The 26,964-nt window shown below is 34.1% G+C and overlaps 1 protein-coding gene across 9 annotated transcripts in view; it reads left to right on the forward strand.

The window, feature by feature from the left end:
• The window catches only part of Elp4 (elongator acetyltransferase complex subunit 4), a 234,602-nt gene that overhangs the window by 61,953 nt on the left and 145,685 nt on the right, over positions 1-26,964 (forward strand). For 6 of the 9 annotated variants that reach the window (XM_074043579.1, XM_074043616.1, XM_074043605.1 and 3 more), the window contains exons 4-5: positions 13,245-13,415; positions 19,950-20,092. In XM_074043579.1, the coding sequence (XP_073899680.1) occupies positions 13,245-13,415; positions 19,950-20,092 (314 nt within the window). The remainder of the gene's footprint in view (positions 1-13,244; positions 13,416-19,949; positions 20,093-26,964) is intronic. The other 3 variants (XM_074043598.1, XM_020163606.2, XM_074043588.1) reach the window with 2 other exon arrangements.

The raw sequence follows: 26,964 nt of genomic DNA on the forward strand, positions 1-26,964 counted from the left end.
ATATGCCCTGGAAAGATTTAATATAGTTAGAACCATATGAAAAGTATCTGCAGTAGCATATTGCATAGAACCTCACTTCATTGTATGTAGAATTATAAACAGAATCATCTCATATGTGTCAGTTTTCACCTTTTGAAAAAGGCTATCCCTGACTTTTGACAAAGGAACCAAAAATATAAATTGCAGAAAAGAAAGCCTCTTCAAAAAATTGTGCTGGGAAAACTAGTTATTTAATGGAAAAGACTGGGACTAGACCCCTATCTCTTACCCTGAACAAAAATCACTTCAAAATGGATCAAAGATCTTAATGTAAGACCTGAAGCTACTTTGGGAAAACTCTCAAAGATATGGGCATAGGCAATTATTTTCTTAACAGGACTCTTTGCCCAGGAAATAAGAGTGAGAATTGACAAACGGGATTGCATCAAATTAATAAGTTTCTGCACATCAAAAGAAACAATTACCACAATTAAGAAACAACCCAAAGAATGGGAGAAAATCTTTAGCAATTTATTAGATAAAGGATTAATATCCAGAGTATACAAATGAGCTCAAAGTTAAACATCAAAAGAATAATCCAATTAATAAATGTGCAAATGAATTAAAGTTCTCAGAAGAAGTAGTACAAATGGATAATAAAACACATGAAGAAATATTCAACATCCTTAGCCAGAAAAGAACAGCTAGCCAAAACTATGTTGAGATTTCATCTCACCTCACTCAGAATAGCTGTCATCAAGAAAATAGATAACAACAAATGCTGTAGAAGTTGCATAGAAATGTAACCCTCATATGTTGTTGGTAGGATTGTAAATTAGTGCAACCACTGTGAAAATCATTATGGAGGTTCATCTAAAAACTAAAAATAGACCTGTGTTATGACCCTGCTATACTTCTCTTGGGCATGTATTGGAATATGTAAATAAGCATTTAAGAGGGATACATGCACAGTCATGTTTATCACAGCAGTATTCACAATAGGCAAGCTGTGGTACCAGCCAAGGTGCCTAACAACCGATGAATGGCTAAAGAATATATAATATATATGTGCAATGGAATATTATTCAGCCACAAAGAATAATAAAATTACACCCTTTGCAGGAAAATGGGTGGAAATAGAGATCATCATGTTCAGTGAAATAGGCCAAGCTCAAAAAGCCACATATTACATGTTTTTGCTCATGTGTGGAATCTAGGTCTAAAATGAAAATAATAATAATGAAACAGAATAAAAGGGGGACTGACAAGAATAATATACATGAAGATAACATAATTAAACCCACCAAATACTGTATGAAAAGGTGGGGAGGAAGAAGGAAAAATAATAGAGAGGTAAACTTGTTCAGAGTACAGTGTAACATTTGCACAACAAAACTCCCTTGTACTATTAATGCATCCTAAGAGGGAAAAATATATACTTAAAATTTATGAAAGAACTAAATGTCAGAACTAAAACTCTTGAAATCAAGGGTGTCAATATTTATGACCAAGGATTAGGCAACCATTACTTAATATATCAAAAATATAAGCAGCAAGGGATTCCAACATGGCAGCTAGAGGGAGGAAGCAGAAAGCGTGTCTCCTAAAGTGAAATCTTGGAGAGACGCTGGAGACATACCTTGCAGGCAAGGCCACCGAGAAGAGGCAAAATTTTGACCCCTCCACACCTCCAGCCTGTGCAGACAGTCTCCACTTCACATTAAACGGAGAAACCTGGAGGGCCCCCCTGGCCACAAGCTGCCCATACCCAGACAGCTTGGGAAGATGCCGACAAGGTGATGTAAGCGGTTCGCTGTACTTCCACAGACATCCCTAGGCCAGATCAGCATAGCCCCCTGGACAGACCGACCCCCACCCAGGGGAAAAAGAGAAACTGAGTAATAAGCAATAAGAACAATAAAGACGTGTAGCAAAGAGGGTAGGGTGCCCTGAACACCGAAGAGGAGGGCGCCCTGAGCACTGAAGAGGAGGGCTTGTTTACTTACACTCTCCAGCCAGCAGGAGCAGTAGCACACATCCAGCAATCAGCAGCGAGAAAGCTTGTAAAAGTGGTAGTGGGAGGAAGTCTCCACAGGAGATGGGGGAAGACCCACTTGCCACTTGAACTATAAATAAACACTCAGGCCTGAGAAAGCAGGTGCAGTGTCACCTCCCCCAGTGTGCTTGGAAAGGGGAAAGCTTGTAGCAGCAGCTCGGGCACAGGAGAACTCTGAGCAAACAAAGCCTACGGGGCCACGTGAGTGCTAAGCTCACCCCAGAGATCTGCATAAATAGCGCTGCCAGCAACAGCAGGCTGACAGCAGCAGGCAGGCAAGCCACAGCCACAGATACCATTCACAGAACTGTCTCCAGACTTTTTTTTTTTTTCTCTCTCCCTACCTTTGATGAGAAAACAACTGAACTACACCTGCATGCGGAAAAACTTACTGAAACTGTATTGCATTTGACCTTGGGACACTTTGTGGGTTTTTTGTTCTACTTTATGTTTCCCCTTTGATGAGACAACTACAGAACAACATCTGAGGCACCATCTCCAGGATTGATGGCTGAGGGACGAACACCAAAATTATTAAGACTGAAACTTCATTGCATTTGAACTTGGAGGTTTTTTTATTTTGTTTTATTTTATTTTAATATACATATTTTTTTCTTTCATTTACTTATTCTTTATTTTAATTCTTTATTGTTTTTATTTTTTATTTTCAATCCTCTCTCTGTCTCTCTAATGCCTTTTCACCTTACGGATGAACACTGTCTCTCCCTGTTTATATCTTTGAAACTTTGTTTGTTTGTTTTGTTTTTTTCTACTTGATTATTTGTTTTTCACTTTTCCTTTAACTTCTTTGCTTTCCATCTCCTCTAACCCTTCCATTCTAAATATCACCATTGTTACTATCACAAGCGAGAAAATACTTAATTGCACACAGTACAGGGACAATAACAACACCAAGGACAATGACGGGAAGACAGTAAAAACAGGGAAATCAGTTTCCCTACAGGAAAAAATTAGTACAGGAACCAGAGGGAAATGAAGAAAACAGATACTCAGATCCAGACTTCAACAAAATGAAGATAAACTATGCCAAAGAACCCAATGAAGCCCACAAGAATAATTTAAAAGAAGACATACTACAGGTAATCAATGAGAATTTTATAGAGATGATACTGGACATGGTCAACGAAAATGTACAGGAGACACTCAAGAAATTCCAAGACAACAAAAATAGAGAATTTGAAAAAGGAAAAGAAGAAATAAAGGAAACCAGAGAAGCACTGTATAAACACCAAAGTGAAACAGAGAACACGATGAATAAATGGATAAATGAACTCAGGATAAAAATAGACAACATTAAAGAGGAAACAACCAAGGATATGGAAAACCTCAGAAAAAAGAACGAAACTGAACTGCAAAACAAAACGGAAGGCCAATCCAGCAGAAGGTAACAAACAGAAGACAGAATTTCAGAACTCGAAGATGAAATGGTAATTAAAGGAAAAACCGAAGAACTATTAAACAACTCAAGACCTGTGAAAAGAAAATGCAAGAACTCACCAACTCCATCAAACCTGAGAATCATGGGCATTGAAGAAGGAGAAGAGGGCCAAGCAAATGGAATGCATAACATATTCAACAAAATAATAACAAAATTTCCCAAACCAAGAGAAAGATATTCCCATACAGATGCAAGAGGCCTCCAGAACACCAAACGGACTAGATCAAAATAGAACTACCCCACAACATATCATCATTACACACCAAGTTCATGAACTAGGGAAAGAATATTGAAGGCTGTAAGAGAGAAAAAACAAATAACATAGAAAGGTAAACCCATCTAAATCACAGCAGACTTCTCAACAGAAACAATTGAAGCAAGAAGGGCGTGGGGCAAGATCTTCTGGGCACTAAATGAAAATAACTTCAACCCTAGGGTACTCTACACAGCAAAACTATCATTCAAAATAGATGGAACAATAAAAGTCTTCCATGATAAGCAGAAACTAAAACAATATGTGACCACAAAGCCACCACTACAAAAGATTTTCAAGGGATTCCGCACACAGAAAGTGAAAACCAACATAAACGTGAAAGGACAGGCAGCACCAAACCACAGGAAAAGAAAAAGCAAGACAGTAGAGAGTAACCTCAACTTAGGTACACACAATCAAACCTTCAAACAACTAAGACAACTAAATGACAGGAATCACCACATATCTGTCAGTACTAATACTTAATGTTAACGGACTTAATTCACCCATCAAAAGGCACCGCTTGAGGAAATGGATTAAAATGGAAGATCCAACAATTTGTTGCTTACAGGAGACCCATCTCACCAACAGAAATAAGCATAGGCTTAGGATGAAAGGCTGGAAGAAGATTTACCAAGCCAATGGCCCCCGAAAATAGGCAGGAGTAGCAATACTTATCTCTGACAAAGTAGACTTCAAACCAACATTGATCAAACAAGATAAAGAAGGACATTCCATACTAAGAAAAGGGGAATAGACCAAAAGGAAATAATAATCATCAACCTATATGCACCCAATGTCAGCACACCCAATTTCATCAAACATACCCTGAAAGACCTAAAAGCATATATTAACTCCAACACAGTGGTCATGGGAGACTTTAACACCCCATTATCATTAATAGATCGGTCATCCAAACAAAAAATCAATAAAGAAATCCAAGATCTAAAATATGCAATAGATCAAATGGACCTAGTAGATGTCTACAGAACATTTCATCCAACTTCTACACAATATACATTCTTCTAAGCAGCCCATGGAACCTTCTCCAAAATACATCATATCCTACAGCACAAAGCAAGCCTCAGCAAATATAAGAAAATAGAAATTATACTGTGCATACTATCTGATCACAATGCAATAAAACTAGAACATAACAAAAGTAAAGACAAAAAACATGCAAACAGCTGGAAACTGAATAACTCAATAATTAATGTACAATGGGTCATTGATGAAATAAAAGAGGAAATTAAAAAGTTCCTGGAAGTCAATGAAAATGAAAACACAACCTACCAGAACCTATGGGACATAGCGAAGGCAGTCCTGAGAGGAAAGTTTATAGCCATGAGTGCATATATTAAAAAGACTGAAAGATCCCAAATCAATGACCCAATGATACATCTCAAACTCCTAGAAAAACAAGAACAAGAAAATCGCAAAAGAAATAGAAGGAGAGAAATAATAAAAATAAGAGCTGAAATCAACAAAATAGAAACCAAAAACCATACAAAGAATTAATGAAACAAAAAGTTGGTTCTTTGAAAAAATAAACAAGATCGACAGACCCCTGGCAAACCTGACTAAAATGAGGAGAGAAAAAACCCAAATTAGTAGAATCAGGAATGCAAAAGGGGAGATAACAACAAACGCCATGGAAGACCAGGAAATCATCAGAGACTACTTCGAGAACCTATATTCAAATAAATTTGACAATCTAAAGAAATGGACAGATTTCTAGATACATACGATCATCCAAAATGGAACCAAGAGGAAATTAATCACAGAATAGATCTATAACACCAAATGAAACTGATGCAGCAATCAAGAGTCTGCCAAGAAAACAAAAGTTCAGTACATGATGTATTCTCTGCTGAATTCTATCAGACCTATAAAGAAGAACTAATACCAACCCTCCTTAAACTGTTCCATGGTATAGAAAGGGAAGGAAAACTTCCAATCACATTTTATGAGGCCAGTATTATACTTATCCCAAAACCAGGCAAAGACACCTCCAAAAAGGAGAACTGTAGTCCAATCTCCTTAATGAACATTGATGAAAAAATCCTTAACAAAATAATGGCAAACCGAATTCACCATGACCAAGTTGGCTTCATCCCAGGAATGCAGGGATGGTTCAACATATGAAAATCAATAAACGTAATAAACCACATTAACAGAAGCAAAGACAAAAACCACTTGATCATCTCAATAGATGCAGAAAAGGCCTTTGATAAATCCAACACTATTTCATGATAAATGCTCTAAGAAAACTAGGAATAGAAGGAAAGTACTTCAGCATTATAAAAGCTATATATGACAAACCTACAGCCAGCATTATACTTAACAGTGAAAAACTGAAACCATTCCCTCTAAAATCAGGAACCAGACAAGGATGCCCACTATCTCCACTCCTATTTAACATAGTACTGGAATTCCTAACCAGAGCAATTAGCCAAGAAGAAGGAATAAAAAGAATACAAATAGGTAAAGAAACTGTCAAAATATCCCTATTTGTAGATGACATGATCCTATACCTTAAAGACCCCAAAAACTGTACTCAGAAGCTTCTAGACATCATCAATAGCTATAGCAAGGTAGCAGGATATAAAATCAACATAGAAAAATCATTAGCATTTCTATACACTAATAATGAACAAACTGAAAAAGAATATATGAAAACAATTCCATTTAGAGTAGCCTCAAAAAAAATCAAATACCTAGCTGTATACCTAACAATAGATGTGAACGACTTCTACAAGGAAAACTATAAACTTCTGAGGAAAGAGATTGAGGAAGACTATAGAAAGTGGAGAGATTTCCCATGCTCATGGATTGGTAGAATCAACATAGTAAAAATGTCGATACTCCCAAAAGTAATCTACATGTTTAATGCAATTCCCATCAACATTCCAATGACATTCATTAAAGAGATTGAAAAATCTACCATTAAATTTGTATGGAAACACATGAGGCCACGAATAGCCAAAGCAATACTCAGTCAAAAGAACAATGTTGGAGGTATCACGATACCTGACTTCAAACTATATTACAAAGCAATAACAATAAAATCAGCATGGTACTGGCACAAAAACAGACATGAAGACCAGTGGAAAAGAATAGAGGACCCAGATGTGAAGCCACACAACTATAACCAACTTGTGTTTGACAAAGGCGCTAAAAATATACGATGGAGGAAAAGCAGCCTCTTCAACAAAAACTGCTGGGAAAACTGGTTAGCAGTCTGCAAAAAACTGAAACTAGACCCATGTGTATCACCGTATACCAATATTAACTCAAAATGGATCAAGGATCTTAATATCAGACCCCAAACTCTACAGTTGATACCGGAAAGAGTAGGAAATACTCTGGAGTTAGTAGGTATAGGAAAGAACTTTCTCAATGGAACCCCCGCAGCACAGCAACTATGAGATAGCATAGATAAATGGGACCTCATAAAACTAAAAAGCTTCTGTTCATCAAAAGAAATGGTCTTTAAACTGAAGAGAACACCCACAGAGTGGGAGAAAATATTTGCCAACTATACATCAGACAAAGGACTGATAACCAGAATATATAGGGAACTTAAAAAACTAAATTCTCCCAAAACTAATGAACCAATAAAAAAAATGGGCAAGTGAACTAAACAGAACTTTCTCAAAAGAAGAAATTCAAATGGCCAAAAACACATGAAAAAATGCTCACCATCTCTAGCAATAAAAGAAATGCTAATTAAAACCACACTAAGATTCTACCTCACCCCTGTTAGAATAGCCATCATTAGCAACACCACCATCAACAGGTGTTGGTGATGATGCAGGGAAAAAGGAACCCTCTTACACTGTTGGTGGAATGTAAACTGGTACAACCACTCTGAAAAAAAATTTGAAGGCTGCTTAAAATGCTACACATTGATCTACCATTTGATCCAGCAATACCACTCTTAGGGATATACCCAAAAGACTGTGGCACAGGTCACTTCAGAGGCACCTGCACACCCATGTTTATTGCAGCACTATTCACAATAGCCAAGTTATGGAAATAGCCACGATGCCACACTACTGATGAATGGATCATGAAAATGTGGTATCTATACACAATGGAATTTTATGTAGCCATGAAGAAGAACAAAATGTTATCATTCACTGGTAAATGGATGGAATTGGAGAACATCATTCTGAGTGTGGTTAGCCTGGCCCAAAAGACCAAAAATCATATGTTCTCCCTCATATGCCAACATTAGATCAAAGGCAAACACCGCAAGGGGATTGGACTTTGAGCACATGATAAAAGCGAGAGCACAAAAGGGAGGTGTGGGGATACGTAAGACACCTAAAAAATTAGGTAGCATTTGTTCCCCTCAATGCAGAGAAACTAAAGCAGATACCTTAAAAGCCACTGAGGCCAGTAGGAGAAGGGGACCAGGAACTAGAGAAAAGATTAGATAAAAAAGAATTAACCTAGAAGGTAATACACACGCACAGGAAATTAATGTGAGTCAGCTCCCTGTATAGCTATCCTTATCTCAACCAGCAAAAACCCTTGTTCCTTCCTATTATTGCTTATACTCTCTCTTCAACAAAATTAGAAATAAGGGCAAAATAGTTTCTGCCGGGTACTGAGGGGGAGTGGGGAGGGGGTCGGAGCAGTGGTAGAAGTGACCCAAGCATTGTATGCACATATGAATAATAAAATAATAGATATTAAAATATATATATATATATATATATAAGGAACAATGGAAGAACAATAATAAACTAGCCTTCATCTAAATTAAAACACTGTGTCCTCACTTGGACACTGCCAAGAGAGTGAAAAAAACAATATAGGAAATGGGAGAAAATATTTGCAAGTCATATATCCATTAAGATCTAGTATTTAAATAAAGAAGTCTTCACAGCTCAAGATAAATATGCAGGTTTTAAAGGAGGAAAAGAATGTGATAGCAGTATTTCCAAAGAAGACATACAAATGGCCAAAGTGCACAGGAAAAGATGTTCAAAATCATTGTCATTTGAAAGTGAAAATGAAAATCACATTGTTCTACCACTACACACACCAGGATACCTAGTTTTTAAAAATGAAAAATAAGTGTTGAAGATGTGGAAAAATTGTAATCATCATACATTATTGGTCAGAAGGTAAAATGGTACAACTACTGTGAAAGATACTTCAGTACTTCCTCAAAAAGTTAATTGTGGTGTTTTCCTATGACCCAGTGAATTCAAAACATGTTCACACAAAAAAATTGTGCAGGAATGTTCATTGTATTATTGTTCATACATTCCAAAAAGTGGAAATGATTCATATGCCTATCAAGTGTTAAGAAGATAAACAAAGTTATACCCATTCAGTGAAATATTATTTAGCAATAAAGCAGAATGGATTACTTATACATGCTAAAACATAAACATTGAACACATAATGTTAAGTAAAAGGAAGTAGATGCAAAAAAAATCATTTATTGTATCTTTCCATTTATTTGAAATTCTCCAGAATCGACTAATCCATAGAGACAGAAAGCAAATTAGTAGTTCTGAGGAGTATGGGAGCAGGGAATGGGAAGTGATGGTTTAATGTATATGGGGTTTCTTTTTATATTTGGGAAAATGCTGTGAAATTACAAAGTGGCTGTGATGGTTAATTATGATTGTTAGCTTGATTGGATTGAGGGACACTTAGGAGATTGGTGAAGCACACCTCTGGGTGTGTCTATAAGGGCTTTTCCAAGATGATTAGATCATGAGGACTCTGCCCTAATCAATAGTTTAATCTGTTAATGTGTTCAAAATTTGAATAGTTATTTGGAGGTGGTGGAATTTTGGAAGGTGGGGCCTGGTTGAAGAGAGTGAGTAACTAGGGGTGTCCCTGTGACGCTGTATCTTGGCCCTGGTCCCTTGCTATTTCAGACCTGTACATCCTAGGTGTCATCAGATGAACAGCTTTGTTCCTCCAGTCCCTTCTACCATGATTTTTTACCTCCCTGTAGGCCCAGAATTAATGGATTGAGCCAGGTGTGGACTGCAACCTCTGAAACCATGAGCCAAAGTAAACCCCCCTTCTTATATTGTTTCTCACAGTTATTTCACAGTGACTAAAAACTGTCTAACACAGAGGTAAAGTTGCATAACTCTGAGTATGCAGAAAACCACTGCATTTGACACTTTAAAATGTTAAGAGAATTTCATTTCAGTTCAAAAATATATAAGCCAAAGGTGGAAGTACATGCCTGTAATCTCAGTACTCACAAGAATCAAGAATTGGAGCCTAGCCTGGGCTACATAGTATAACTGTATATCAAAAAGACGTAAATAAGTAAATGTATACACATACAAGAAAACATAATCTTCGAACTATAATTCTATACGTCTTTTGAATATTTCATCTCGAACTTTAAGAAATGAGTGTTTTTTCTTTTTTTCCCTTTTAATTTATGATTCTTTTTAAGCATTTAACCATACAGGGTACTACATCGTGATATTTACTTATGTGCTTATAATATATATTAGGCAGATTTATGCCCTCCATCATTCTCACTTTCTCCCCTCCCCTCCCCTTCTTAATCAACAGGTTTCATTCTTCTATTTTCGTATGTGGATATAAAAACACATCTACCCATATTCACCCTCATTCCCCCTTTCCTTGTGCCCACCCCCTCCCCCTCATACCCACTCCCAAAAAAGACTTTTCTCTCCTGCCCTTCATTTTTTAAAATTAGTTGTATATTGATAGTTCAAGGGGGTTTCGCTTTGGTATTTCAGCTCTGTGTATATTGTAATTTTATCAAATAAACCCCATCTCCTCCATTATTTACTCATTCTCTATCATTAGGCTCCCCTAATAATTCAGTAGCTTACTTTATAGTGCATTATGTATATATATAAATGGGTTGCTTCACTATTTTTCATTCTGTAACATATTCTTTCTCTCTCTCTACCTCCTGTTGCCTCCTTAGCCTGACTCACTAATACAATTTTGTTCTCTCTGCCATTATATATATATGATCATATATTTTATATTTAATATATGTTAATATTTAATACATGATAGTATATTTAATGAACATTTACATGTATATATGTGTTTTTAAAATATTTAATATATAATCATATATGTGTCTATATATACACTTAACTTATAGATCTGGCTTTTGACCGTGGCTTACTTTGCTTAACGTGAAGTTCTCCATGAAAACAACATAGTTTCATTCTTCTTAAAGACTGAATAGAACTTTATTGTGTATGTATATATACCACATTTTCTTAATCCATTTCAGGTGTGAGGCATCTAGGCTGCTTCCAAAGCTTGGCTGTTGTAAATAGTGCTGCAGTAAACATGGATGTACAAGTGGCTCTGTCATTTCCTGGATATATGCCTAGGAGTGATATCACTGGATCGTATGGTAGCTCTATTTTTAGTTTTTTGAGGAACCTCCATATTGCTTTCCACAGCGGTTGCACTAATTTACCTTCCCAACAACAGTGTAGAAGTGCTCTTTTTCCCCCCACATCCTTGTCAGCATTTGTTGTTCTTTGTGTTATTGATGATTGACATTCTGGTGGGGGTCAGATGAAATTTCAGTGTCATTTTGATTTGTGTTTCCTTTATGGCCAAGAATGTTGAGCATTTCTTCGTGTGTTCATTGGTCAAAGTAATGAATATTTTTTCAATACTAAAATTTAGATCATGATAATTCTTATGTCACACAGAAACCTTCAAAATATTGAAATATGTACTATAAGTGTAGATAGATATTTAATAAGACTAATGAAGATAAGCTTATTTATTTTTCATAATCATCTTGTTATGTTAGCTATGTTAATACGTAATTTATATTAGGACTATTTAATATATACATATTAGTGTAAGAGTGATTCTTCAAAACTGGCATTTCAAACAATAAAAGATTTGATAAAAAAGCTTTAAATCGTAGCTTTAAAAATTGTATAATTATAATCTCTGTTGAAAAATTAACTTTCAATATGGGCAACCTTTGCAGTAACTATTATTTATTGTCCCTAGGGTTTAAAAAGATGTTAATTGATATATTTTATACTAAATATTGCCTAACACTAATTATATAAAATGTGTCATTCTGAGTAATGGTTAAGACAATTATCTGACTGACTTCTGGAAATCTAACATTTATTGCACACTTAATATATAGCAAGCACCATTCTTTACATTTTATATTTTTAAATGTTTATTCCTTATAACCACTTATTGAAGTGAATACTGTTATCTCATTTTTCAGTTGATGAATGAGACATACAAAAGTCTAATAGGTTGTCAGAGTAACCCATACACAGCCACTATTGCAAAGTCAAGATGTAAGCACATTCTGGCTACAGAATTCAAATCCATAACCATAATGTTATACTGTGCTGTACTTCTACATAAATATTTATTTCCATTGGACAAAGAAGTTACTTTGCAATGTAAGATGTATATTGCTTTGCTAGGAATAATGGATTCAGATCTTAAATAATATAACTAGTTTCTAATACTGGCATGAATTATAATGTGAATTCACTTTAAGGTATTTGAGCAGGTGACTAAAATGTATGATTACTTGCTGATTAGTTAACATATGATTCTCAGAATAAATAAGTTTGATCTTAGTTGGACATCGTGATACACACTTGTAATCCCAGCACTCAGATGGCTGAGGCAGGATGATTAGGAGATCGATGCCAGACTGATCCCAACTGAACAAGACCCTGTCTCCAAAAATAAGTGATCTTCAAAAGTAAAAATTGGCACTTAGATTTACTTATAGCATTATAAAGTTGAGTTTACGAATCCAAAATTCCCCTATTATCTTTGTAATTCTGGTTAATAAAAAATAAACATTGCGGCATATGCTTTCCTTCTTCAAGAAACTTAACGCTTTCTTAAAAAATTATTCCTAAAGTAATACTCTATACAAAAAAATGGTTTGTTTTTTTTTTGTAGTCAGTAGGACACCTTCAAAAATAATAAATTGGAATTCAGCATCTCTTCATTTAGTGAAGGGTTTCTAATTCTATTTTCATTACTTGCAGGTGCAAAAGTAACATTTATATGGGTAAACATCTTTATTCTTAGTTGTTACTTCACGCATTATTTCGGTGAATGAGTTTTTTGAATTCTAGAATTACAAACCAGTAAACAGACTGCACACATGCTTTATTTTTACCTTGTGGCAAACATAACAATAATTACATGTAATATGTAAGTGCTAATTCCAGACTTTGCTTTCAATATATAAATTTTTTTAAATGATCTTAGCCGCTTGCTGGAATAGCAACTGATCTTGTGAGTATAAAAATTCAAATATTTTTAAATTCTAGTTGGTTGCTGAAACATTAAAGTTCATATTTAATATACTCTTTTCCTCCGTTTTAGAAGTGTCTATTATTATTGTAACTTTCTGTTTAATTTTAAGGCATCAATTTAAGAAATTGTCATAATTAACATACATGCTGAATAATGTGTCATTCTGGTTTTTTTTTTTTTAGGAACTCCCTGCACCATTATTTGATTATCATTGTAAAAAAGAATTTGATGAAGATACATGTAATCATAAAACACCGGAAACTAATACTGAGATGAAAATAGCTTGGCGTTACCAGTTACTACCCAAGATGGAGGCAAGTCAGCATACAAACTTATTTCTAACATTTGCAAAAGTATGTGTTTTCATTTTATAGACTCTGTTGTGGTACCTTAGTTGTTCTTTAAATGTAATACAAGGCACATTTGTTAGTTAAAATTACTAGATAGTTAATTTTTAGAGAATTTGATCAAAATATCAAAATAATATTTGTTGCAAACAAAATGGCAAATTTGGTTTTTATTTTTTTAACTTTGTTTTTACATTTTATTTTATAATTTTTATAAGTGATGGTGCTTTATAATTATTATTTTTGTTTCTATACATTTTCAACCATCACATTTTCAAACTCAGCTGTCTTGTAACCTCACCTATCCGGAGTACACTAAGCAATAGGAAACAAAAGGGAAATTATGAGTCAAAACAGATGTTAGTAAGTCTTCCTGCTAAAGCTCATGAAGTGTGCTCTGAAATGAACTCCCTCACCGGATTGTTTGCTTTATTCCCTTTTTAGAACACTTTGAATTACTTGCATTTGCTGGCAATGCTTTTCAGTTTCATATTCACTGGTTTATCACCTTCCATGTGTAAATACTACTACCTTAGACATACATAATTATCTGCATTCTTATTTTCTATAAATATATATTTAAAATATTTTCATATTGTTTTGTAATTGTTACTATAACTCTTCCATCAGACTGAGTGTTCTTTTGTGAGGACATAGAGCTTATTTTATTTTCTCTTGTATGTCCATGTCCTATACTAATGCTCAATGAATAAGTATTTCATGAATGATAAATGCATTTATTCAGTCTGTTGACAACTACTAATTAAGCATCAGCTATGTACCAAATATAAAACATGTAATACGCGCATACTAAGCACATACTGTCCTGATTTCAATGTGGAATTTCTTGAATAATAGGATTTTTAAACTGTGATGTAGATAACTATGCACAAACTACAAATTGGAAAAAGTTTATTTGTAACTCATATGATAACAAAAGAGCTAATTTTCATGTATATCAAGAATTCGTAGAATAAGGAAATGTCCATATAATCCAATTTTTTAAAGTAGGCAAAGCTGAAAAGGAAATTTAAGTGATTCCTAAACATACCAAAACAGAAGGCCTAGTTTTAGTTATAATAACATAAACACAAATCTACACTGACCTGCCATTTTTTTCTTATATTACTAACAGTGATATCAAATGTTTGGCAAGACATCATATTAGCAAGACTAGGGGAAACTGAAACTCTCATACTTTGCTGGTGGAAATGTAAATAAGTACAGCTTTTGTGGAGTCATTTGGTAACGTACTTCAAAATTGCAAGAACATACCTTTTTACCCTTTTGGAAATTTAGATCATGAATGTATTTACCAGGATATAAAATGAAATATGTGTGAGCTACTCACGCAGCCTATTTTTAGTAGCAAAAGATTGAGTAACCTAAATGTTCATCCATAAGCAACTAATTAAGTACATTACAGTGTACTTGAAATGTAGAAAACAATGTATTTTTTTAAATAAAGGAAAGTTCTTTTTTAAATAAAGTATTTAAATAAAGGAAAGTTGTTACAGGAATAGCGTTGCTTGAATGTGATTGAAAACTAGGTACAAAGAGTCAGGGATAAATGTACTTAGTCTGCTTAGGAGAAAATATGAGTTAAGTGAGAGCAAAACTGACAGGAGATATAGAACTAGCACTTAAGAATCCAGATGGTACAGAACTTCTTGTATTTTAAGATGTATTTAAGTAATTGAGTTTAACAATGACTCCTTTATGAAGTGACTATAATCTGAATTTTCTTACTGATATGTTTGGAAAGACTCAATAATAAGCCTAAACTCTTAAGTGAAATTTAGATTTTTTATAATTACATTATGCCATTCAGTTTTAGATTATATACGTCATTTGTTCCATTTCTTTTACTTTTTTCTTATCTCAACTAGGTGTTGGTCTTTTCATTTGTAATTGACATTTTTCAAATGAAATTGCTAGCAAAAAGGCAAGCAACTGAAACTTTTAAACCTGTTATAGTGCTTGTTATGAAATCTGTTTATAGTTTGGGAGAAAATTCTTTATGCTGTTATAATTTCATTATTTATTTATAAATTATTATTTTCAATAATAATTCTTTCATATATATATATGAGGATTACTAATTCCATTCTTTCTTTTAGAGTTTAGTGTGCCTGCCATTGGTTTGATTATCTGTAGAGGTAAAATTCCTAAAGATTCAATCTTAACAAAATAAATCCAGTGCTGTTTTCAAAATTTAAAGCTTGAGTGTTTTGAAAATTATGTTCTTCTTACAAAGTTCTTCAGATTACTTATTCTCCCATATTCTGTGTGTTTGCTAAAATATACTTTATCAGAAGTGACTTCCTTTCTCACTCTATGGAAAATGAAACCTCTCTTGCTCTGTCTGTCTCTCCCTCCCTCCTGCTCTCCCTTCTCCTCTCTTCCCCTCCCTTCCTCTCCTATCTTCTCCTCTCCTCTCCCTTATTTTTTCTTAATGGCACTTACCATCATTAAAGCTAACAAAAAAATACCTACTTTGTTACTTATCAACTATACCTCCTGCTCAATGAGAGAAAGAACTCTCACTGCTTTGCTTTACTACCATGTAGTGGGTATCCCATGGTTATTTGTTAGAAGGATGAATGAATGAATTCTATAGCATGTAAATTGTTAAGCTGAGTTAAATTGCATTCATTATTGCTACAAATAAAATAATAGCTTATTGTCACTTTACGGTCAACTTAAGTTTACTTGTATTTACAATTAAGTGCTATCAGTTTTATAAAACAGGATTATCTTTTGGCTTTTTAGCATTTCCTTCACCAGCATGTGTGAATGTAGTTTTACATATGATGAGTTACCCAGACTGATGGACTTTGGACATCACTCATCATCATCATATACTTTATAAATCTAGGCCTTAATTTTTCATTCCCATCTATTAAAAAAAAAAGGAAACAAAACACCTGAATTTTGTATATTTTGCTTGGGAAGAAAATATAGTTAAATTGTTATGGTTTAAGATTAACAAGTAACCCAAAAGCAGATAGGCAGATTAACAGAGATGCCCTTTAATATAAAGTTGCCTGTAGGCCTTAAGAGTGTAGTCCTAGACCCACTTAGGGAATGCAAAAAATAAGAAAATGCATACTGAAATCAATAATAGTAAGTTAGTAAGGGATAAATCAGTGCTTTCTTCAGTTCAACAAATGTATGTTTAAAAAGTTGTGTTCCCTCACTAATAATTTTGATTCTGTCTCCATGGTGAACATGCCCTTTTCTTCCTAATCATAAACCCCTATTCGCTTCTCACCCTACAAATTTCAAGCCTGAAGTATATTCAGAGATTTAATTTCTTCAATATTATAAAGAGCTACTACCATGGCCTACAATGGTTCCAGCAATTCATGGCAGTGTATTAGGTCCTCATTATGTTAAATTTTCATTACACTGGCTTTCTGTCGTAGTGGTTTAGCCACAATAATCCTGTGATAGATGTGTGCACATGTAGATGACCAACAAGTGTTTTTTCCATAAACCAACATAATTACAAATGACAGTGACTGATTTTCTGAGTCTCTAGTGAAACATGGCACAATAATAATAATAATAATAACATTTCCATAGTGTGTTACAATTTACAAAATATTCATTGCCAGTATAATTATTAGCTCTAGTTCTGGAGATTGAACTGAGACTCAAAGTGACATAATAACTGTTTGGTTTCTTGCTTACTGTTATTCCATACTGAGAAACAAGAAATGATAGCAATGGTAAAATAATGTCTTATTCAGACTATTTGTAGGGCAGCTTTTTAATGAAAGTTTGCTTTCTAACATACTGGAGGTAGGGTGTTGTATCATCTTGTTGCTTTGTTTTCTTTTTGACTCCCATCAGAGGTCCTTTTCTTTTAGCATAGTAAATTTTTACTTCCATTCTACAAGCTTTCACAGATGACAAAGTTAAAAGATAATTTAAGTAAACTGACTGGTTATCGATAATAGTTTGATATAAAAATACTTCTGTCTTTTGTGAAGCTGGTGACAGTTTTGTGGATAATTATTTTTATTTATAGTACTTAGGTATCATTTTTAGAAGAAATATTTAAGTCTGTGTTTTATAATTCAAGGCCTCAAAAAATTTTCAGTGTTTCAGAAATATGATAGTATGTTAATACTATGTGTCTTGGATAGAAAATACTTGCAAAATTGTTTTTTTCTCTAAGAATATAATTGTTTCATTTTCTTTTTATTGAAAGATTTAAGTCTTTAGTCAGTAATAAAATTTTAGCATCTATCCTGTCAGTATTTTAGCTGTTATATCTAATATTAATTTCTAAATAAATTAATAACAATTATAATGAGAAAAACTCCCTTATTTTTACATTTTAGTGAATTATTTATATTCTATATGTAAACTGTCACAGCATGAAATCAATTTTCTGCCTTGATTTATCCAAAATCTGAGATTTCTATCACATTAATATTGTAATTAGAAACATTAATAGAAACGGCAACTTAAAAAGCATACTTTGCTTCCTGGCAATTTAGCATATTGCTCTGAATGCATAGGACTTCAAGAACCTTCACTCCACTGATAAATTTATTAACTCAAACTTAAAAGAAGTGAAAAGTCTCTCTTTCTTTCTCTCTCCCCATGGCCAGTCTGCTAAAATAGATTATTCATGCTTATTTGATTCAGGTAGGCTTTTGCAAGCTTCCCTACTAGGCCTGGGAATGTGGTACATTGAGGCCTTTTCAGAGGCTTCTGACATAGACCAAGCTTTTATTGCATGGTGTTTTATTATAGCCAAATCCTAGTCTCCACCCAGTTTGTAGGCACTCTGCTTATTCTTTTGAATCAGGAAAGGTTATCACCTACCTTAATCCATGCTGCTGCATGGATTAAGGACACCAGTGTGCCCCAGGATTCTCAAAGAGGATCCTGGAAACTTCTGATTTTTTTCTTTTTTGCTGTCTTTACTAAATTCTATTGGGCCTTAGAAGGATTTGCATCTGAAATGGGCAACCTGGTGTTTTTCTCAATGAAGACATCAGATCAAAGTTCAGTTAGTCAAGGCCTTTCTAAAACATTAAGGGGGCTTGGACTTACACAATAAAAAGATGAGCTCTAGCAGAGATTGCAGTAAAAACATTCTGAACTATAATCCGGATAAAGAATAGATTATAGGCCAAAGAACAGACCTTGTTTAAATTGCTTTAGACTAATAACTTTGCATTTAAAAACTCTACACCCTATTTTTAGAGACATACTTTAATGTCCTATAATTTATTTGTCAATATTTCATAGTAGATGGATAAATCATGCTTTGAGAACCATAATCTGTACATATTGTTACATTGAAAAGATTATATTGAAGCCAACTGATCTTTTTCATTAATAAAAATAAATAATACCTTATGGAGGGATGAACAGTCATTTCATTTAGAATGTAAGTGTCAAACCCACAGGCTGAATCTGAGAAAAATGCTTCTGTTAGGCTTAAACATGTTTTATTCCATGTTACTGTATAATTTGTTATTATAGGCATTTAATTTAATGTCTTTGAAGTCTTAAATACAGATATTTAGTGTTAATCAAATTTCTGTTTCTTATCCAAATTAAAATTGTCAGTAAATTAAACATAAGAACCTCATATGTATAGTTCTTACATTTCTGAAGAGATTATCTCGTTTTGTTGAATGTTCTCAAATTTGCTGGTTTTGTAACATTCAGAACAATGGAAATTATCAGAGCTTTTCCTAGAAGCTGTTGCCAGGTAAAATTTGTTAATAGTTCAACTTTGGAAAAAAAATGTATGTATATATAGACATATAGATAAAGTTAATTGTGTAAATATATGTAAATGCTACTTGAAATTTACTAACTTATGTAAACAAATGCAGTGTAATAGTTATTACCATCCTAAGAGAAAGATAATTTGTGGGACAAATTGTTAATAGAGAACAGAAAACAGGAGTTATCAATGAATTAATGATTATGCAAGTTCTGGCTGATCTAATGCAGCTTACATACCCCTCCTACTTTATCATGTGCTGTGTCTCTTTCTGAAGTAATTCCAAAGCTTAATTTTAAGTTCATTAGAAATACTGAATATAAATATATATTGTATTAGTTTTTAAATGGTGCTCATTTTAATATATTAAAATACCTGATTTCTTTTTCAGTTAGTTTGGCTTAAGTTTCATTTAGTACTTAGAAACTGCTCGTTTAACTTGTCATTAAAATTTGGATTCTTAAATATTTAATTAAGAATTATGTATTAAATTTTTTCACTAGAGATCGATACAGTATAATTTTTTAAAAGAGATGTTTAAGTTCTTATAAACTTAGTAGCCACCAGCAGTGAAGAAATGTGAGAGATGAAAAGTTTAATTCCTAACTATACATTAGTTTAAATAATAAGTTATTTTATGCTTTTTTGAAATTTAATAAGTATATCAGCTCTTCTTTATTAGCATAAAAGTACATAAATAAATCATTGTTTTGCTGGACTGGGTGTAGGACAAAGAAATTGTAGTTAAAAATAATTTTTACAGCTAATATGGGTTGATTTAGCAGATTGGACCAGTGTCATCTTCAAGATTTGGTCATTATTATGATGCATCAAAAAGAATACCTCAGGAACTACTTGAAGCTTCAAAATGGCATGGATTTTTTCTTCCAGAAAAAGTATCTTCAACTCTTAAAGTAGAACCCTGGTAAGTTAAAGGCACATGTAGTAGCAAATTCTGATTTCAAAGATTAATAGAGTGCATTTTTACCACATGTTAAAAGAAATGTATGTCTAAGGACATATGTCCTGATAGTAAATGTCAGTTTTCTAAATAATGTGCAATTTTAATTCTACATAGGTTTCGTAATATTTATTATGTGTTGGTTTGAGGGGAAGGTTGTTGTAGTTTTTGTTCCTGTAATTGTTAGACCACCTATTACCCTAATTTGCAACTTGAAAGGTCAGATAGGGCTGGTTACAATTCGTACTGCTTTTCTTTTTTCTTTCCCCCTTTTTTTTTTTTTAAATTGTTCTACTGGGGCTACATTGTGGCGTTTACAAAAGTTCTTAGAGTGTATCAAATATATCATACTTGAATTCACCCCCCTACTGGTTTTATTTTCAAGAAAATGTAAAGCAGTTCTAAATCCGGACCTTTTAGCCCAAAATGCAAATAAATGCTTGTTGATAATAATAGCATGGAACTGACATAAAGTAATACTACTTTCTAGGTTTGTTTTGCTAAGTGCTCTTTCAAAAAGTAAATGAGTATATGTTTTTCTAGTACTTCATTTATTAAGACTTTCTACTTCTAATAAATCTGTAAATAAAACTCTGTAATTGGTGACAAGAGAATTTACAGTTTGAATTTTACAGTGAAGAGTTTTAAATGAGAAAACAACACAACCTGTTTATACTACTAATAATTTATTAAAGCAGAACTCTGAAAATATAAGACTTGATTCTCAATAATTTATAAAATGTTAATAATGTCAATTCTTAGTGCAATAAGTCATGGAGTAGGTTGTACCCTCTATTTTCTTTAGCATTATATGCTATTATTTTCAAAGTAAAATGAATCTTTAAATGAAGGTTTAATAGGCAGGAAGTTGTCGAATTAAGTGACTTAAATACCTACAGTCTCTTTTCTAGAAATAATACTTAAGAAATAGTGAATACTGTTCAGTTTATTAAATTTTGTTTTGTTTTTTCACCTCACTCTAGAGTTCTCTAGTCTATGGCTAGGAGTTTAGCAAAAGTGGTATGCTGATTTTATTTTAGTATTAACAGCTTCCCTAAATGAATGACTATATGGATCAGTCACTCTACTACACACTTCACATTTATCATCTCATGTAATCCCTCTATTCCTAAAAAAGTATGTATTCCTGTTCTCCAGAAGAAGAAACTCAAATTCACAGAGGCATTTTGTCTGAGACTCAACTATTTAGTGGTAGAACCAATATTAATCTGTCAGAGCTATCACTGCCTTTTTTGCTTCTCTAGTTCAAAACAGTTTGATGTCTTCCACCTTTACTATTTTGTATTATGAAGGAAAGAGCACTGATAAAAGAGTGAAAAAAAAAATCTATGTTCTGATACTGAGTTTATCCTACTGTTAACCTCCATAAATCCCTTCAATTCAGGGAAAGTTAGTACCCTCATGTGAAAAAGTCAGAGGTGAAGGAAAATAAAATACCATCTGCCCTACCTACGTCACCAAATTTTTAATTTTGAATCATATTGATTATACTGGTTCCCAACTTTAGCTGTACACTGAACTAAACATACATATACATATAGGCTTGAGAAATAGGTCAAAATAACTGTTCCATAATTTTTAAAATAGTAAATGGTAGAACCTAGATCCAAAGTTAGTTCTCCCTGTTTCACAATTCTGTACCAATAATGCAATACTGCCTCCATTCATGGAGTTCTTAGGGAAATAAATATAAAGTCTGGGCTGGTATGCAGCTCAGCAGTAGAGTGCTTATCTAGCATGTGTGAAACCCTGGGTTCCATCTCCAGTACCACAAAAGTAAAATAAAATAGCCACTAAATATGATCATAATTTAGCAAAGAAAAATACTGTTACTTTTAAGTATGATTAAAATTAAGCAAGAAAATAGTGTTACTTTTGTAAATTAAAAACTAATTTTAAGGGTAAATTTTTTTTAATTATTCATTTATTCACGTGTGCCTACATTGTTTGGGTCATTTCTCCTCCCTGCCCCCCTCCCCCACTCTCTCCCCAGGGTAAATTTTTTGTGTGTCACAAAGTACAAGGTTTTTTATTCATTCACTTAATAACTAAGAGAGGGAAGAAATGAACTTGAGTTAAATTCCTGTTCCAGGCATCTGACCGTGGCCTATTTCACTTAATTCTCCCAGCACCCGTCTGAGACACGTATAATATTGTCTCCTTCTGGTAGGGAATTTAAAGTCAGGGATGCTAAGTGACTGACTACCAGTGACTGACGTAGTACCAAAACCCAAGTTTCTAAACTCTCTGCTCCATGCTGCCAAATTGACTGAAGCAGGAAAAGTGCAACCCACAAAGCTGGTGCCAGAAAAATAACACCTTGATTAGCTGGAGGGCTCATCCAATAATCTTTAAAATATACATTTTCTAAGTATTTTTTGAGAACTAGCAGTTTTGCACAGAATAGAAAAATTTACAGATTTTAATTATCTTGGCAGTATTTCATTGCATAGTAGTTAAATGATAATCCGTTTATTTCATATTAAACTTAAATGCTTAATTAAATGTAATTAAACTTTAAACATGTAATTAAATTAATTTTGAAAGTGGGTACTTTACCATGTGAGATTTATTATAATTTATGAAAAGCGTGTGCTCATTTCACTGAAATGAACTTTACTGGTTCATTTATAAAACAATAAAGCTAAGCCTTATATCTGTCAATACTTTTCCTATAATTATGCCTAGCGGATATAGCTGTGTTCTACTATCATATGTATGGATTTAATATATAATTTCATAATTTCTACAGCCCCCATTGATAACATGTACAGATTTCTTTATACTAAGTAAAACTGAAGGTCATTTGAAATTTGCAGTAATTAATTTTAAATTATTGGTAGGTTTGCCTATGGAAAATGTTCAGAGATACAGTTTAAATTTTCAAATTAAAGCTTAGGCATAAAAATTTGACATGTATCACAATATTGTTATCAAGATAGCTTTGCTATTTCACTCTCATAAGTCAGATAATCTGAATCAGAAACATCATAGATAAGAAAGCTGAATTGAGAATGACTGTAGATTTTTTTTAATTCGACATTATTTCAAATTAAACTTTGCTAACAGATAATGTCCAAGTACAGTTTGTTTTTTTACTAGTAATTACTGCCATTCTTCAAAGTTGGGACAGTGTCTCAGCTTCCCTATTAATTAACAAATCTACTAACATACTTCTTAATCTTTTACTACCAATTGAATGTTTGCATCATCCCCAAATTCATACTTTGGTGCCATAATCCCAATGTTACAGCATTTAGAGATAGGGCTTTTGGGAGACAACTAGATTTAGGTGAGGTCGCAAGGATTGAGTACCTGGTGTGATAGGACTGATATCTTTATGAAAGAGGACAAAACACTGGCACTCTCATTCTCCCTTTGAGCGATGCAGTAAGGAAAGGACATGTGAGCACATAACAAAAAGACTGCTGTCTGCATCTCAAGAGGAGAGCCCTCACTAGACGCTAAAGCTTGCTGGCACCTTGATCTTTAACTTCCAATCTTTAGAACTGTGAGAAAATAAACTCATATTGTTCAAGCAACCCAGTCTATGGTGTTTTGTTATGGCAACCTGACATAGTCTCTTTGTGCTGGTATAATCAAATACCTCAGATTAGGTAATTCATGAAAAACTAAAATTTATCTTCTCACAGTTCTGTAGGGTAGAAAATCCAAGATCAAGATACTGGTAGGTTTGGTAATCTGATGAAGATTACCCTCTATTTCTAAGATGGTACTTTGTTGCTACATCTTTTAGAGGAGAAATGTTGTGTCCTTACATGGTAGAAGGTGGAAGAACTAGCTAAATGCTGCATAAGGGCTTTATTCCTATTAAGAAGGAAAGGTCCTCATGGCCCAATTACCTCTTAAAGGCTGTACCTTTTAATGCTGTCAGATTTGTGGCAGCCGAATTCTGGAGGAGACATGCTCAAACCATAGCAGAACCTGAGTTGACTAATATACCTGCTATTTTGTAAGTCGTTTTTTAATTTAAGGTACTTTGCATTTCAAATATTGAGTTTGCATATACTTGGTGGTAAATAGAGTAGATTTTCATGTTTCTTTGAATTTCAAGGTTTTTTTTTTTTTAATTTTTTATTGTTCATTTATTCACATGTGCGTACATTGTTTGGGTCATCTCCCCCCCCCACCTTCTCCCCTCCTCCCCCCTCACTTCCAGGCAGAACCTGGAAGTGAGAACCTTATTTCTAATTTTGTTGAAGAGAAGACATAAGCATAATAAGGAAGACAAAGTGTTTTTGCTAGTTGAGTTAAGGATAGCTATACAGAGAGATTCCTAGCATTGCTTTCATGTACAAATGTGTTACAACCCAAATTGATTCATCTCTAACTGATCTTTATATTGGTTTCTGATCCCCTTCTCATGTATCTCTGTTGCTTTAAGGTTTCTGTATTAGTTCCTTTGGAGTGGGGACAACAAACGCTTTCATGTTTTAGGTTTTCTACCTATTCCCATATCTACTGTATGTGCTCTCCCCTTGTCACATGTGATCCAAGTCCAACCACATTGCTGCATTTGCCCTAGATCTAAAGTCCACATACAAGGGAGAACATACAATTTTTGGTCTTCTGAGCCTGGCTAACCTCGCTCAGAATGATGTTCTCCAATTCCATCCATTTACTTGCGAATGATAAGATTTCATTCTTCATGGCTGAGTAAAATTCCATTGTGTATAACTACCACATTTTCTTGATCCATTCATCAGTAGTGGGGCATCTTGGTTGTTTCCATAACTTGGCTATTGTGAATAGTGCTGCAATAAACATGGTGTGCAAGTGCCTCTGGAGTAACCTGTGTTGCATTCCTTTGGGTATATCCCTAGGAGTGGGATTGCTGAATCATATGGCAAGTCTATGTTTAGATTTTTAAGAAGCCTCCAGATATTCTTCCAGAGTGGTTTGCACCAGCTTGCATTCCCACCAGTAGCATACAGGGTTCCTTTTTCCCTACATCCTCGCCAACACATGTTGGTGGTGGTGTTTTTGATGATGGCTATTCTAACGGGGTAAGGTGGAATCTTAGTGTGATTTTGATTTGCATTTCCTTTATGGCTAGAGATGTTGAGCATTTCTTCATGTGTTTTTTGGCCATTTGAATTTCTTCTTTTGAGAAAGTTCTGTTTAGTTCAGTTGCCCATTTCTTAATTGGTTCATTTCAGGAAAGTTTAGTTTCTTAAGTTCCCTGTATATTCTGGTTATCAGTCCTTTGTCTGATGTATAGCTGGCAAATATTTTCTCCCAGTCTGTGGGTGGTCTCTTCAGTTTAGAGACCATTTCTTTTGTTGTGAGAAGTTTTTAATTTTATGAAGTCCCATTTGTCCATCCTTTCTCTTAGTTGCTGAGCTGCTGGGGTTCTATTGAGGAAGTCTTTCCCTATTCCTGTTGCTTCCAGAGTATTCCCTGCTCTTTCCTGTACTAATTTCAGAGTTTTGGGTCTGATATTAAGGTCTTTAATCCATTTTGAAGTGATACTAGTACAGCGTGATAGACATGGATTTAGTTTCTGTTTCTTGCAGACAGATAACCACTTTTCCCAGCAACAATTGTTGAAGAGGCTGTCTTTTCTCCATCATATATTTTTGACTCCTTTGTCAAAAATGAGGTGGAAGTAGTTGTGTGGATTCATATCTGGGTCCTCTATTCTGTTCCACTAGTCTTCATGACTGTTTTTGTGCCAGTACCATGCTGTTTTTATTGGTATTTCTTTGTAATATAGTTTGAAGTCAGGTATTGTGATACCTCCAGCATTGCTCTTTTTTTCTGAGTATTGCCTTGGCTATTTGTGGTCTCTTGTGTTTCCAAATGAACTTTAGGGTAGATTTTTCAATCTCTGTGATGAATGTCGTTGGGATTTTGATGGGAATTACATAACTCATTTTATGAAGCCAATATTCTCATCCCAAAGCCAGACAAAGACACCTCCAAAAAGGAGAACTACAGGCCAATTTCCTTAATGAATATCGATGTAAAAATCATCAATAAAATAATGGCAAACCAAATCCAACAGCATATCAGAAAGATCATACACCATGACCAAGTTGGCTTCATCCCAGGGATGCAGGGATGGTTCTACATACACAAATGTATAAATGTAATACAGCACATCAATAGAAGCAAAGACAAAAACCACTTGATCATCTCAATAGATGCAGAAAAAGCCTTCAACAAGATCCAACACCACTTCATGATATAAGCTCTAAGAAAACTAGAAATAGAGGGAATGTACCTCAACATTGTAAAGGCTATATATAACAAACCTACAGGCAACATAGTACATAACGGTGAAAAACTGAAACCATTTCCCCTAAAATCATGAACGAGACAAGGGTGCCCACTGTCCCCATTCCTATTCAACATAGTACTGGAATTTCTAGCCAGAGCAACTAGGCAAGAAGAAGGAATAAAAGGAATACAAATAGGTAAAGAAACTGTCAAAATATCCCTATTTGCAGACGATATAATCCTATACCTTAAAGACCCAAAAAACTCTACCCAAAAACTCTTAAGGCACCATAAACAGCTATAGCAAGGTGGCAGGATACAAACTCAACTTAGAAAAATCATTAGCTTTTCTATACACCAACATTGAACAAACTGAGAAGGAATATATGGAAATAATTCCATTCACAATAGCCTCAAAAAAAAAATCAAATACCTAGGAGTAAACTTAACAAAGGATGTGAATGGCCTCTACAAGGAGAATTACAAACTCCTGAAGTATGTAGGCTAGCAGGCATGATCCATCAGCACCCAGTCTACAGCCTAGTTCCTAACAAAGATTGAGTGAAATAAAA

This window comes from Castor canadensis, chromosome 1 (assembly GCF_047511655.1).
Source record: "Castor canadensis chromosome 1, mCasCan1.hap1v2, whole genome shotgun sequence".
NCBI classification, from domain to species: Eukaryota; Metazoa; Chordata; class Mammalia; order Rodentia; family Castoridae; genus Castor; species Castor canadensis.